The sequence below is a fragment of the Photinus pyralis genome, unplaced genomic scaffold, assembly GCF_008802855.1.
Source record: "Photinus pyralis isolate 1611_PpyrPB1 unplaced genomic scaffold, Ppyr1.3 Ppyr1.4_LG9, whole genome shotgun sequence".
NCBI lineage: Eukaryota > Metazoa > Arthropoda > Insecta > Coleoptera > Lampyridae > Photinus > Photinus pyralis.
Window position 1 is genome coordinate 9,902,911 of NW_022170878.1, and position 15,121 is coordinate 9,918,031.

Consider the following 15,121-nt stretch of genomic DNA (forward strand, 5'->3'; position numbering starts at 1 on the left):
CATAAGTTTGTCGAAAAGTAACAGGTGTAGTATTAGGAAAATAAAAACCTCTTCGCACTCATACGATCCTGATATAGAATTGGCAAATTTTTATATCGAATGAAAGTTTGAAATAATTCTGACAGAGCTAGAAAAAGACCTCTTCGTATATTATGTTCTCCTATTAGCACGACACCTTTTGCATAAGTTTGTCGACAAGTAACAGGTGTAGTATTAGGAAAAGAAACACCTCCTCGCACTCATATGATCCTGATACAGAATTGGAAAATTTTTAAATCGAATGAAAGCTTTGAAATAATTCTGACAGAGCTAGAAAAAGACCTCTTCGTATATTATGTTCTCCTAGTAGCACGACACCTTTTGCATAGTTTTGTCGAAAGGTAACAGGTGTAGTATTTAGGAAAATAAACACTTCTTCGCACTCATATGATCCTGATACAGAATTGGCAAATTTTTATATCGAATGAAAGCTTTGAAATAATTCTGACAGGGCTAGAAAAAGACCTCTTCGTAAATTATGTTCTCCTAGTGGCACGACACCTTTTGCATAAGTTTGTCGACAAGTAACAGGTGTAGTATTAGGAAAATAAACACCTCTTCGCACTCATATGATCCTAATACAGAATTGGCAATTTTTTAAATCGAATAAAAGCTTTGAAATAATTCTGACAGAGCTAGAAAAAGACCTCTTCGTATATTATGTTCTCCTAGTAGCACGACACCTTTTGCATAAGTTTGTAGACAAGTAACAGATGTAGTATTAGGAAAGGAAACACCTCCTCGCACTCATATGATCCTGATACAGAATTGGCAAATTTTTAAATCGAATGAAAGATTTGAAATAATTCTGACAGAGCTAGAAAAAGACCTCTTCGTAAATTATGTACTCCTAGTAGCACGACACCTTTTGCATTTGTTTGTCGACAAGTAACAGGTGTAGTATTAGGAAAAGAAACACCTCCTCGCACTCATATGATCCTGATACAGGATTGGCAAATTTTTAAATCGAATGAAAGCTTTGAAATAATTCTGACAGAGCTAGAAAAAGACCTCTTCGTATATTATGTTCTCCTAGTAGCCTGACACCTTTCACATAAGTTTGTCGACAGGTAACAGGTGTAGTATTAGGAAAAGAAACACCTCCTCGCACTCATATGATCCTGATTCAGAATTGGCAAATTTTTAAATCGAATGAAAGCTTTGAAATAATTCTGACAGAGCTAGAAAAAGACCTCTTCACACATTATGTTCTCCTAGTAGGACGACACCTTTTACATAAGCTTGTCGACAAGTAACAGGTGTAGTATTAGGAAAAGAAACACCTCCTCGCACTCATATGATCCTGATACAGAATTGGCAAATCTTTAAATCGAATGAAAGCTTTGAAATAATTCTGACAGAGCTAGAAAAAGACCTCTTCGTACATTATGTTCTCCTAGTAGCCCGACACCTTTTACGTGTGTCGACAAGTAACAGGTGTAGTATTAGGAAAAGAAACACCTCCTCGCACTCATATGATCCTGATACAGAATTGGCAAATTTTTAAATCGAATGAAAGCTTTGAAATAATTCTGACAGAGCTAGAAAAAGACCTCTTCGTATATTATGTTCTCCTAGTAGCACGACACCTTTTGCATAAGTTTGTCGACAAGTAACAGGTGTAGTATTAGGAAAATAAAACCTCTTCGCACTCATATGATCCTGATACAGAATTGGCAAATTTTTAAATCGAATGAAAGCTTTGAAATAATTCTGACAGAGCTAGAAAAAGACCTCTTCGTATATTATGTTCTCCTAGTAGCACGACACCTTTTGCATAAGTTTGTCGACAAGTAACAGGTGTAGTATTAGGAAAATAAACACCTCTTCGCACTCATATGATCCTGATACAGAATTGGCAAATTTTTATATCGAATGAAAGCTTTGAAATAATTCTGACAGAGCTAGAAAAAGACCTCGTCGTACATTATGTTCTCCTAGTAGCACGACACCTTTTACATAAGTTTGTCCACAAGTAACAAGTGTAGTATTAGGAAAAGAAACGCCTCCTCGCACTCATATGATCCTGATGCAGAATTGGATATTAATTTTCGATATAAGTAATTCTCTGTACTTGTGCGTTATGATTAATTAAAGTTCACTAAACTAAAGACATGTCTCTAGATTTTCAAGCGTCCAAGAATCTATAAGTAAGAAATTTTTTAGAGCCCCTTCTCACGTGTTTTTGAAGCTCCGCAGAGTGGCGCCACTAGTATAGCGAAACATTGTTTTATATGGACGTCCTCACACGGAGCGGCGCGGCTGGCAGCGAGACCCCTTTGCCCGCGGAGCGATTCAGAATTAGTGCCATCACGGCTGGCAACACAAGTTTGTTGCGTAGGAAGCGCACGTACCAAATGAGGTCGCCATCTAGATCTCGATGCAGCGGAAGTGACAGCTATTTCAGTTTCGCGGGTGTCGCCTACCGCCACTTGGTAGCGCCGCTGAGCGACTTAGCAGTTGTGTCACGCCACACAGTAGCGCTGCAAAGACGCGCCACACAATCTCGTACCTTGCTGCTCTGCAGCGCTTCAAAAACGCCTCGTGGGAAGGGTCTGAGCTTCCATAAGCCCCTAAAGCGGTCGTGCGGTGGAGGAAACCATCGGGCGCGTCTCCAGGTGGCGGATATGGGGACGCCCACACAGACACCTCATTGATCGTAAAGTGCTTCAGTGTGGGTTATGACGATTATAACTGGCTCGTCGGGGCTAAAACCCAGAAAAACATTTTCTTATAGAATGTGACCTGTGGAATCCATAATTTCAAACAGTTCCCAGATTGGGCTACTAGTTCAAAAGTTACAGCCCTTTGAATTTTCTTTCGAAATTGGTTTCTACTCCATAACTTTATTTTGAAAAAAAATTCAAAGGGCGTAACTTTTGATCTAGTAGCCCAATCTTGGAACTGTTTGAAATTATGGATTCTACATGCCAAATTCTATAAGAAAATGTTTTCTTCCGGTCGATCTGAGACAATTTTTGTTACCGGCTTCAAAAAAAAGGCCTTTTCTTTCGAAATGGGTTTTTTGTCCATAACTTTTGATTGAGAAGTCTAATCGAAAAAGTACGAGTCGTTTTGGAATCTACGTTATTTATTTGATGAAAAACATGTAAAATTTTTCTGGCTATCTGGAGAACATAATGAACTATGATAAGTATTATACCTTTCTACTTGTCTGTGTTCCTAATACCTGAATTTCTGAAAAACAATTGTATTAGGAGAGCACGAAGACATGTGTTATCAACCTGGGATCTTTTGCTTCAACATACGCAGAACTAAAACGCATCTCCGCAAAGAAATCAATAACAGGAAACAAATATAGCCCTTGGGTCTTTTAGAGTGTATATTATCAAACTTTTCAGGATCACTGCATGCCTGTTACAGAAATAAAAAATCATGCCACTGAAATATATTGCAACGACATCACGCATTAGGATCGGAATTTTCATATTGATCTACTCTCTCGGAATGCAATTTGGAAATACGATCACGCGCTGCTGCTTTCCACTTTATTGTACGCGAGAATTCGACATTCCGGTACGAAATTCCTTTGTCGATTTCTCATTTAGGACTTTTCCATGCTAAGAATGGAGAAACTAAGTCGGTCGGCAAGATACTTTTTGAAAGCAATTCTGTCGAACGGACCTTTCCCCAATTTAACCTCATGGATTCTGCGCTCCTGATACAAGACAAACATAGAACACTAAACAGTGCCTCACGTAAATTAATTACACCTTCATCGTTTCAATACAGAACAGAGAGAAGACTCAAGAAAAAATTGGTACTTATGGTTCTGTACTCCTAATGAAGAAGTTCATGAGACAGAGATTTTGTATTAGGAGGGACTAAAGTGATCTCCAATACCTCTTCGTGGGTTTCGGTGCTCCTGATGCAATCATTTTTAAAAGGGAAATTACCTTCTGCTAAGAATGGAGAAACCAACGACTCCGCCCGTCGTTCATTTTTTAGTGGAAACTGAAATCGGGTTGGCAGGTCTGTCTACGGATCTGTCAGTCGGACGGGCGCAAGTTCGTGCGCGCGTTTTTTTTTTCAAATTCGCTCGCCGTTTCGAGATGTCCGTAATTCCAACCACCGCGAGGACGTACGCGAACGCGCTCGTCGGCAAGCCCGAGGAGTTCTTCGACTACGACGCGTTCGCGCCCCAATCCGAAACCGGCGAGAACTACTGCGTGATGCAGAAATTGGGACGGGGCAAGTACAGCGAGGTTTTCGAGGGGGTGCATCTGCCGTCCAAGCAGCGGTGCGTCCTGAAGATCTTGAAACCCGTCAAGGGGAGGAAGATCAAGCGCGAGATCAAAATTTTGGAGTTTCTACGAGGGGGGACGAACGTTATAGCGCTGAGAGCGGTGGTGAGCGTTCAACTTCTGAAGATGACGGCCTTGGTCTTTGAGTACGTCGGCAAAACCGACTTCAAGCAGATTTACTTGACCATTTCGGAGTACGAGACCAGGTTTTATCTGCACGAGCTGTTGAAGGCGCTCGACTACTGTCACAGCAAGGGGATAATGCATCGCGACGTCAAGCCCCACAATATCATCGTCGACCGCGACCGCAAGAAGTTGAGGTTGATCGACTGGGGATTGGCAGAGTTTTACCACCCGGGCGAGGAGTACAACGTGCGAGTCGCGTCTCGCTACTTCAAGGGGCCCGAGCTGCTCGTCGACTACGGCTTCTACGACTACTCCTTGGACATGTGGTCGGTCGGATGCATGTTCGCCTCCATGATTTTCCGTCGGGAGCCCTTCTTCCACGGCACCGACAATGTCGACCAACTAATACGCATCGTCAAGGTGCTCGGCACCACCGACTTCTACAATTACCTGACGAAGTACAACATCAAGCTCGACCTGAAGCTGCGCGACATCATTCACGTAAACGGCCGAAAGACCTGGGACCGATTCGTCACGAGCGAAAACGAGTATCTCGTCAACGACGACGCGTTCAATCTCCTCGAGTCCTTCCTCCGCTACGATCACATGTCGCGAATTACGGCCAAGGAGGCCTTGCAGCACAAGTACTTCCAGCGGCTGGCGCACTACAACGTCGCCTCGGCGAACTCGAAGGAAGACTCGCATGTCGGCGAGCTCGAGGAGCTCGACGTCACATACTATACTCATCTGTGATTTTCGTACACGTTTTGGGGATGTTAAATAAATTTCTACTGTCACTAGCACAAAAATATACGAAAGTTTTATGCTCTCCTAATACCAATGTTACCGACCAGCACCTTTCACCAATTTCTCTTTTAAAAATGGTTATATTAAAAGCACAATAGCTTTATACTCACCTAATACTCTCTTAGAAATTTCTCTATCAGGATTACAAAAACGAAGCAGGTGTAATTAGAGAATAATGTATCGACAAGTCGCGTTGTCTGTTACCCTAATACATATTCTTATTTAAAAATTGTATTGGGAGCACAGAGTTGAAGAGAGCGAATTTGAGACACGCCAGCAAGCAAGCGATTTACGTTTTATGTTCTCCTAATTACAAATTGCCTCATTAAGAGTATCGTTGGATCAGGAGAACAATACTTGGAAAACAGTTCACTCACAATCATTTCGTGTTGTATGCTCTCCTGATACAAATCGCAGAGATAGAATCGCAGAGATGCAAGAAGGTGTAATTCGAAAATAATTTCCCACAAAACACCTCCTCACGTTAGATAGTTGCCCACTACCATCCCTTTCCAAAATGAACTGGAAAAAAATCCCAAGCGAGGCGAAGGGGCGAATTCGGCACATATGGAGTTATCCAACCGGATTTTTACTCTGTCCAAATTTGTGCCGAATTCGCCTTCAGTTCGCTCGACCCTAATTTTAATACTGTCACTTTTACGTTGAAGTTTAATAACGGGCATATTTTGATGCCGAGCGAGCCGAAGGTGAGTTCGGCACAAATTGACTTACCCGATCCGACCTTTACGCTGCCCAAATTTGTGCCGAATTCGCCTTCGGGTCGCTCGACCCTACTTTTAATACTATCACTTTTGCGTTGAACTTTAATAACGGGCCTATTTTGATGCCGAGCGAGCCGAAGGTGAGTTCGGCACAAATTGACTTATGCGAGCGAGCCCGAAGGTGAGTTCGGCACAAATTGACTTACCCGATCCGACCTTTACTCTGCCAAATTTGTGCGAAAATCGCCTAGGGTCGCTCGAACCCTTAACTTTTATACTAAACCACTTTTGCGTTGAACTTTAATAACGGGCCTATTTTGATGCCGAGCGAGCCGAAGGTGAGTTCGGCACAAATTGACTTACCCGATCCGACCTTTACGCTGCCCAAATTTGTGCCGAATTCGCCTTCAGTTCGCTCCACCCTAATTTTAATACCGTCACTTTTGTGTTGAACTCTGATAACGGGCATATTTTGATGCCGAGCGAGCTGAAGGTGAGTTCGGCACAAATTGACTTACCCGATCCGACCTTTACGCTGCCCAAATTTGTGCCGAATTCGCCTTCAGTTCGCTCCACCCTAATTTTAATACCGTCACTTTTGTGTTGAACTCTGATAACGGGCATATTTTGATGCCGAGCGAGCTGAAGGTGAGTTCGGCACAAATTGACTTACCCGATCCGACCTTTACGCTGCCCAAATTTGTGCCGAATTCGCCTTCAGTTCGCTCCACCCTAATTTTAATACTATCACTTTTGCGTTGAACTTTAATAACGGGCCTATTTTGATGCCGAGCGAGCCGAAGGTGAGTTCGGCACAAATTGACTTACCCGATCCGCTGCCCAAATTTGTGCCGAATTCGCCTTCGGGTTGCTCGACCCTACTTTTAATACTATCACTTTTGCGTTGAACTTTAATAACGGGCATATTTTGATGCCGAGCGAGCCGAAGGTGAGTTCGGCACAAATTGACTTACCCGATCCGACCTTTACTCTGCCCAAATTTGTGCCGAATTCGCCTTCGGGTTGCTCGACCCTACTTTTAATACTATCACTTTTGCGTTGAACTTTAATAACGGGCATATTTTGATGCCGAGCGAGCCGAAGGTGAGTTCGGCACAAATTGACTTACCCGATCCAACCTTTACTCTACCCAAATTTGTGCCGAATTCGCCTTCGGGTCGCTCGACACTACTTTTAATACTATCACTTTTGCGTTGAACTTTAATAACGGGCCTATTTTGATGCCGAGCGAGCCGAAGGTGAGTTCGGCACAAATTGACTTACTCGATCCGACCTTTACTCTGCCCAAATTTGTGCCGAATTCGCCTTCAGTTCGATCGACCCTAATTTTAATACTATCACTTTTGCGTTGAACTTTAATAACGGGCCTATTTTGATGCCGAGCGGGCTGAAGGTGAGTTCGGCACAAATTGGCCCTTAAAATCTGCGCACTCAATTTTGAACCACCCTGTATATGACCAAAAAAAAAACGATACGGTCTTGCTACATCGAACTCCAGGATGAGATCCGTAACAGTAACACAAACCAGACACCTCACCGTCACAAGGGGCGACGAAACGCTCTTGGTGCGCCTTCTGTATGAGCAAAAGTCACACAAAAGATGAATGCCGTGAACGAAAAGGGGCGAAAGAACGGACGTCCACTGCAAAGGATGCGTCGCCTCCTGCTACTCCAGCTCTCGCGGGACAGAAAGTTGCTTTCCTAACGTTGAATACGCTCCTAACCTCAGACCCCCTCCTGAGACAACCATAGGCTTCGTACTTGTCCAAGGCGACGAAACTTAATAGAAACCAGTCGAATACGCCAACCGCCCCTTTACCGTTCGGCACGAATTACTCTGCCTTAGTTTGTGCCGAACTCACCTTCGGTTCGCTCGGCATGTTATTAAACTTCCACGCAAAAGTGATAGGTTTAAACCCATTGCCGAGCGAGTCGAAAGCGAGTTCGGCACAAATTAGGTAGAGCAAAGGAGTAATACAATTTGTGCCGAACTCACTTTCGGCTCGCTCGGCAGTCCATTATCTTGTCGGCCATTTCAGCAATTTTCTCCAAGCTATCGGTACTTACAGAAAGGATAGGCTTGACATGTGCTTCAAGAACATGGTTTTAAGAGAATCGTCTTCTACTTCTCTATTTTCCCGTTTTATGCTCTCCTAATCCAAGCTTCTCTTCTAAAAACTTCTATATTAGTATAACACGTAAAAAGGCGTCATTTAAAAATGGATGACGGAGAATCATTTCATCCCATTCCATGTTTGCCTAATACCAATTCCTATTTTAAAAATTGTATGAGGAGCACAGAGTCAAACAGAGTGAGTTTCAAAAATACTGACTACATTTAAATTGCAGTATCATAAGGTATTACATAAATTATTTATCAAGCTCGCATTTCTCTTTTAAAAATTTATGTATTAGGAGTACCAAAAAGTAGAAACTGGGGAGTAATTCATCGACAAACATTGCCAGGGTTTATGCGTGACTAATACCCCCTTTCCTTTTAATTGTAGGATCAGGAGCACAATATTCTAGAATTGTATACTAGCAAACAGTGTATCGACAAAGTTGATTGTGATACTCTTACATATTATGTTCTCCTAATATCCCTCTTTCACAAATTGTGGTAGCTGGATCACATAAAAACCCAGCGTGGAATTTATTCTTTACTCACGCTCTCCTGATTCAAACTTCCCTTAAAAAATGTGGTAGCAGGATCAAAGAAACGGCTCGATAAAAAAAACGCAATTTATGCCCAGAGACCTTTTGACTTAGTATGTTCCCCCGAAAAAGATCTGAAATGTATTGTCAGTTATTATGTCCTCCTGATGTTTCTACGCCTTAATGCAAGTGTTGCTCTTCATAATTTCATGTACTAGGAGTACAGAATGGAAAGACACTATAGTTGAAAAAGAATTTATCAACAAACCCTCGCTAAGTGCCAGGTTTCATTTGAAAATATCGATAAGCAGGTTTGAAGGTTTTATGATTCCCTAATACCAATTGCTCTCCTAATTAAAAATCTCTTTCAAACATCCATGTATTAGGAGTACAGAAACCTAAGAAGGTGTAAGGGCGACAATTTATTGATAACCACTTCGCGCCTTATGTTATCCCAAATTCCCTTTTTAGCGCATTTTTTAAGAATTAAAAAAATGTGCTATTGTTTCCGTCCGGACCCACTTCTACCGTTTTGAACTACTTCTAGGGGAACGGTCCTGGAATTTTTTGCAATAGGTAGCCTATACCTTGAAGGTGTGCCAGACGGCCATCCAATTTCGCTGTCTAAAAGGCCCCCCCCCCTCCACCGCCCCACGAATTATTTCCTGATATGCTGTTTTTGAACGTCAAACGTGCATAGATTTACATACAACAACCAATTGGTCTCAGATTTTGCATACGCATTCCTTTAGTGGTGCTAAATTAAACTTTAGGAAATTGGGGGGGGGGGGTAACCACATGTTCTACCCTTCATGGTATTCTATTGAAAGGTCTCATCGAAATAAATTGGTTTGTACAAACTACGAGTATAACTTTCACGTGCGCCTATTTTTCGAGATCAATGAGCGACGGAGCCTGACGGGGGGTGGAGGGGGAGGGGAGGGGGAGTGGAACTAGTTATATCCTTCATGGTACTCTAACGAAAGGTCTCAACGAAAGGAATTAATTTCTACAAACCATAGCTCTCCTTCTCGCCCTCTTATCGTGATCGGGTGTATTCCCTCATACCTCAAGAACGGATTGTCAGAAAAGGGTACTCACACAGAGCGATTGAGACGTCTGCAAGAAATATATCCATTGGTGATGTCTAAACAAAAGCTATTTCGGTTAAAAAAGTGCGCTTTATCTGCACAATTTATACTTGTTAAAAATGGTTAGCGAGCGATCTCTAGACGAGTTCGGCATAAATTCCTATCAACATATGAGTTATAACGGAATGGTGTTTTACGAGTGATAAACTATTTCCAATTAAGCATCGCGGATGGAGCAAAATTTAATAAAGCTCTAAATTGCACCTTCGGGCGTCAATTAATAGACGCGCGCGCTTTGTAAAACGCGACGCCATATAAAAGGGCGCCGCATCCTCGGACCGCATTATTCGCGATGCGATGAATCGGCAATGTCTGCGCGTGCTGATCGTGACGACGCTCTCGCTGGCGTCCGCGGAGGTCTTCCGCGTGCCGCTCGACGAGCGCGGCCTAATCACCTTCGACTGGACGCCCGATTATAGCCGCAGGAGCGTCCAGTTCGAGGTGCACCTGTCGTCGGACTTCGGATGGTTCGCTGTTGGGTTTTCGGACCGAGGCGAATCTTTTCCTGCGGACTACTGCGTGCTTTGGTACGACTGGAAGGGACGGATAAACTTCGAGGTGAGTCGCACTTTGATGTACACGTAACGCGTGGCGGTTGCAGAACGCCGTCGCCGACGAGAAAGGTGTCCTGGTCGTGGACGAGGAGCAGCACTGCTTGCGGTCTAAAATTAAGCGAAAGGGCCACGTTACCAAGTTTACCTATGGGAGAGAGTTCGACACGTGCCATGCTAGTCGCTATGTTATTGAGGTAAGGCTGGGGGGGGATGTATGAGGGTTGCTGCTGAAGGTGTTTCAGGATGGGACGAATCACGTGGTGTGGTCCCGGGGGAAGGACCGGCTGTATCAGCTGGCGGGGTTGAATGTGAGCGCCGGTGATGGTGACAGGGGCATGGTGAGGGTGCAGCTCCTGAAGAATGTGGCGGCGAACCTAGACTTGCCCCCGCATCACAAGACTGTAGAGATTTTGGTGAGCAAGGTGCAGGTTCCTGATGCTGATACCACGTACTGGTGCCACGTGTACAAACTCCCGAGGGAGTACTTGGAGAAGCACCACGTCATTCAGGTAACGAGCGCTAGATGGCGCATTGGTGACTGACCTTATTTTGTAGTATGGTGCGATAATACAGAAGGGAAATGAGGGATTGGTGCATCATATGGAGGTGTTCCACTGCATAGCACCCCCTGAAGAGGAGATCGACCTGTATTCGGGCTCGTGCTTTGCGCCCGAGAGGCCTAAGTCGACCCAGGTGTGCAAGCGGGTGATTGCCGCATGGGCTATGGGGGCTACCCCATTTGTATACCCAGAGGTAAGACTCGCCAGTAGAACCGGGGTAATATGCGCCATCTTGGATTTCGTGACGTCACTGTCTCGTCCCGTGGAAGAACTAATGTTGTGGTTCTTATTTTAGCTAACGTAAAACGGGTTCTTATCCTATCTTCGTGTGGTGTGTATCTTAGCTACAGCAAAAATGGGGTGATATCTTAGCTAATGTATCATGTTCAAACCCACGTTTCACGTTGAGCCCCCCCCCCCCCCCCAGAGCAGACATAAACACTATTACTTCCCATTTTCATTGAGCACACACAACCGGGGGGTTTGGGGGATATGGAATACCCCCCAGTATATGCGAATGAGTTAATGATGACGACTATCGAAAAAAAGGTCATCAAATGTTTCGTTAGTGGGGACTTGGGAGTTTGGCGAAGGGGGGAGGGGTGTTATTCCATACCCCCAGGCCTCCCGGAGCTATCACCTACCTTAAAACTTTCAGACCTGTGCTCTCACTTCTCATTTTGGTTGAAGACATAGAGTGGGGAGGATCTGGGGAGTATGGAATACCTCCCAGGACATACGAATGATTTGATGAAGAGTCAAGTATTATTTACTGGATACTATTATGTTTGGCTGGGATACTCCTCCCTCCCTCCCGACACCCGGACTACCAGCCACCTTAAAACTATCAAACCCAAGTGCTCTCACTTCTCATTTTGGTTAAAAACATAGAACCGGTAGAAGGGGGGGGGGGGGGCAGACACCCACCAGTATATGCGCATGAGCTAATGATGATGCTAGCCCAAACATGGACTCATCAAATATTATTCACTGGGAACTATTGTATTTGGCTGGGGGTATTTGAATGCCCCCTCCCTCTCAGAACTTCCAGCTAAACTGCTTTCAGATCTTGATTTTGGTTTGAAAAGACCACTAGAAGGGGGTCTGGGGATATGGAGTACATCCCAGGACATAACGAATAATTTCATGAAGAGTGTCCAGTATTATTTGCTGGAGACTATTGTGTTTTTGGCTGGATAACCCCCCCTCGAACTCCAAGAGTTACGCAACCACCCTTAAAACTTTTCAAATCTCAGCCTTCTCAATTTGGTTTGAAAACATAGAACGGGTGTGGACGGCTGCAGAACCCCCCCCACCACCACCACTATATCCGCATTAATGATGATGGTAGCCCAAAACATGGGTTCATCAAATTATTATTTACTGGGACTATTGTATTTGGCTGGGGGTATTCGATGCCCCCCCCCCCACCGAGCTGCCTCCATCTTTAAACACTTTCAAGACGCTAAATGCTATCACTTCCCATTTTCATTGAACACACTACCGGGGGGGGGGGGGGTCTGGGTATATGGAATACCACCCAGTATATATAATGAATTAATGATGACGATTATTAAAAAAAGTCATCAAATTTTCCTTTACTTGGGACTGTTGTTTTTGGCAAGAAGGGTGGGAGGGGGGGTTGTTATTCCATACCCTAGGCGCCCCGCAGCTGTATTCTACCTTAAAACTTTCAAGTCTAAGTGCTCTCACTTCTCATTTTGGTTGAAAACCTAGTTTGGGGGGGGGGGATGTGGAATGCCTCCCTGGACATACGAATGGTTGCATGATGACGATTGTCGAAAAAGGGGAGTATTTTGTGTTTTGTGTACCCAAAATGGCGCCTAGTGCGCCGGTGTTACTCCCCCATTTCTCAAACCACACGAATCGCTTACACCTAGGAAGCCGGATTGCCCTTCGGAGGCCCAACTTTCAACCCCTACATCATGTTGGAGATCCACTACAACAACCCCGAAAAACGAGGCGGTGAGTACGTCGGTTATCTTCCCAAGTAACCACTCCTTCCAGATTGGATCGACAGTTCCGGTATACAGTTCTTCATCGTGTCCGATCTGCGACCGAACGACGCCGGCGTCATCGAGCTCGGTCTGGAGTACACCGACAAAATGGCGATTCCTCCAGGTCAGGACTCGTTTCCCTTGTCGGGATACTGCGTAACCGAGTGCACCGCTGTCGTAAGTACCACGACCCTGGCCCCTGCCCGCCTGCATCAAAATCCCGCAGAGCTTACCACCGGAAGGGATCTTGGTGTTCGGATCGCAGCTCCACACGCACCTGACCGGAATTCGGGTGCGAACGAGACACATCCGTAACGGCCACGAGCTCCCGGAGCTAAACTGGGACAACCACTACAGCACCCACTTTCAGGAGATACGCCGCTTGAAGCGCGTTGTCAACGTGCTACCGGTAGACGTCACGGCACCACGTCACCTCCAAAATTAACCGCCCAGATTTCAGGGCGACGCGCTAATCACAACGTGCGACTACGAAACGCTGGACCGGGACAACGTCACCTTGGGAGGCTTCGCCATAAGCGACGAGATGTGCGTCAACTACGTCCACTACTACCCAGCCGCCCCCTTGGAGGTCTGCAAGAGCGCCATCAGCGATCAGGCGCTCGCCACCTACTTTCAATACATGCACGAGTACGTACCCCCCAGAAAACCTCCTCCTCCACACCCGACGCTTTTCAGGTGGGAAAACCAACCGACATCCGCCGCCAACGGAATCTCGGACAACTACAGGGCGATCGAGTGGAACAAGATGCGGGTGGAATTGCTTAGGGAGGTCTACGACGAGTCCCCGCTGAGCATGCAGTGCAACATGTCGAGCGGCGACCGCTTCCCCGGCTACTGGGAGAACACGCCGATTACTCCCGTTTTAATTCCTCTGCCTCCGGCTGGAAGGGCATGCGATAAAATCAATACTGTATAGATTTAAGTAGTTAAATAAACAGTTCAATTAGGTACTTCGGTTAAGTCTAAATGCAAACTTTTCCCAATCCACTTAAATTTCTCAATTGTATCAGGAGCGCATAAATGCAAGAAGTGTTTGCATTTACGTCTACCTTTACCATTATTGCCAACAGAAGGTTCCTGCGATTCTGTAAAACAAAATGTAAGCATTTTAAAGAGAAATTTGTTCGGAAGAAGTGCATTGTTTGCTAGCATACTTGGTGCTCCTGATACAACAATTTTGAACAGAAACGTTTGGTATTAGATAAGCATAAAACTGAGGAGGGTTTCAAGCCATGCCTTCCTAAGATTCTTTAACTCTAATACCGAAACTTCAAAAAGAACATTTGTATTAGGAGAGCATAAAACGTTATGATAGTGAAGAGGTGGCAAAAGCGAAAAAATGCGATAAACCGAAATGTACACTGCTTGAACTAACCCCAAATTCTCAGTTGTATGGTAAACTTAAACTTGAGCTGTGAACGAGAGTCGAAATGTGCTAATAAATGACAAGGAGGAAGCCGAAGTATATAATTTTATAAAATTAAAAGGGCCTCGCCAGTTTTACATGAACAACAACAAAACTGCTTCACAAGTAATAGAATTGCAGTGCCGGTAAATACGAAACGTTACATATAAATTGGACGTTAGCAATTCAATCATTGAATTAACTCCACAGTGTAGCGAATTTTCTAGAGCGATATCAAGGCGCCATCAAGTCAATAAAGGATAAGGTCACCGGCGATAAGGATTAAAAGTAGATATGATCCTTTCTTTCTGTGAAATATGATATGGCTTCTAAGATTTTCGTGGTTCCAAACTTTCTCCCATCCCATAATATAATCGTGAACTTAATTCTTACCTTTTAACGAGGGTAGGAACAGAGCTTTTCCGACGCTTCGAGCAATAACAATCTACAGCAAAAAGGTACAAGGAACCCGAGCTCAGCCACTCAGCTTGATGAGCCCCAAAGTACTTCTGATCCGCGATGGACTGCGTCAATTAATAACTTAAAATTTATAGAAATTAACGTTACCATTCACTAAAAACTTGATCGTATGCATTCACTTTAAATTCAAATTATAGCCTCCAAAATGAGAGAAAAGTCTATCTTGATCCAAATTAATTCGCAATCAATTTTAGCTTAATGTAAAACGGGTTCTTATCCTAGCTTCGTGTGGTTTGTATCTTGGCTAAAGCAAAAATGGGTAGATATCTTAGTGAACGTATCATGTTCACATTTTTT

The 15,121-nt window shown here is 44.3% G+C and overlaps 2 protein-coding genes across 2 annotated transcripts; both read left to right on the top strand.

Annotated features, from left to right (window-relative positions):
• The first annotated feature begins 4,022 nt into the window (after positions 1–4,022).
• LOC116180299 (casein kinase II subunit alpha-like) lies at positions 4,023–5,357 on the top strand. The gene has a single exon (XM_031500212.1). The coding sequence runs from the start codon at positions 4,113–4,115 to the stop codon at positions 5,181–5,183; it is 1,071 nt and encodes a 356-aa protein (XP_031356072.1). The 5' UTR covers positions 4,023–4,112; the 3' UTR covers positions 5,184–5,357.
• A 4,726-nt stretch (positions 5,358–10,083) lies between these two features.
• On the top strand, positions 10,084–13,889 carry LOC116179966 (tyramine beta-hydroxylase). The gene is made up of 9 exons (XM_031499789.1): positions 10,084–10,344; positions 10,388–10,534; positions 10,583–10,849; positions 10,896–11,093; positions 12,802–12,886; positions 12,929–13,095; positions 13,145–13,327; positions 13,379–13,566; positions 13,615–13,889. Exons 1-9 carry the CDS (start codon positions 10,084–10,086, stop codon positions 13,853–13,855), a joined length of 1,737 nt encoding a protein of 578 aa, XP_031355649.1. The 3' UTR covers positions 13,856–13,889.
• Positions 13,890–15,121: the final 1,232 nt, after the last annotated feature.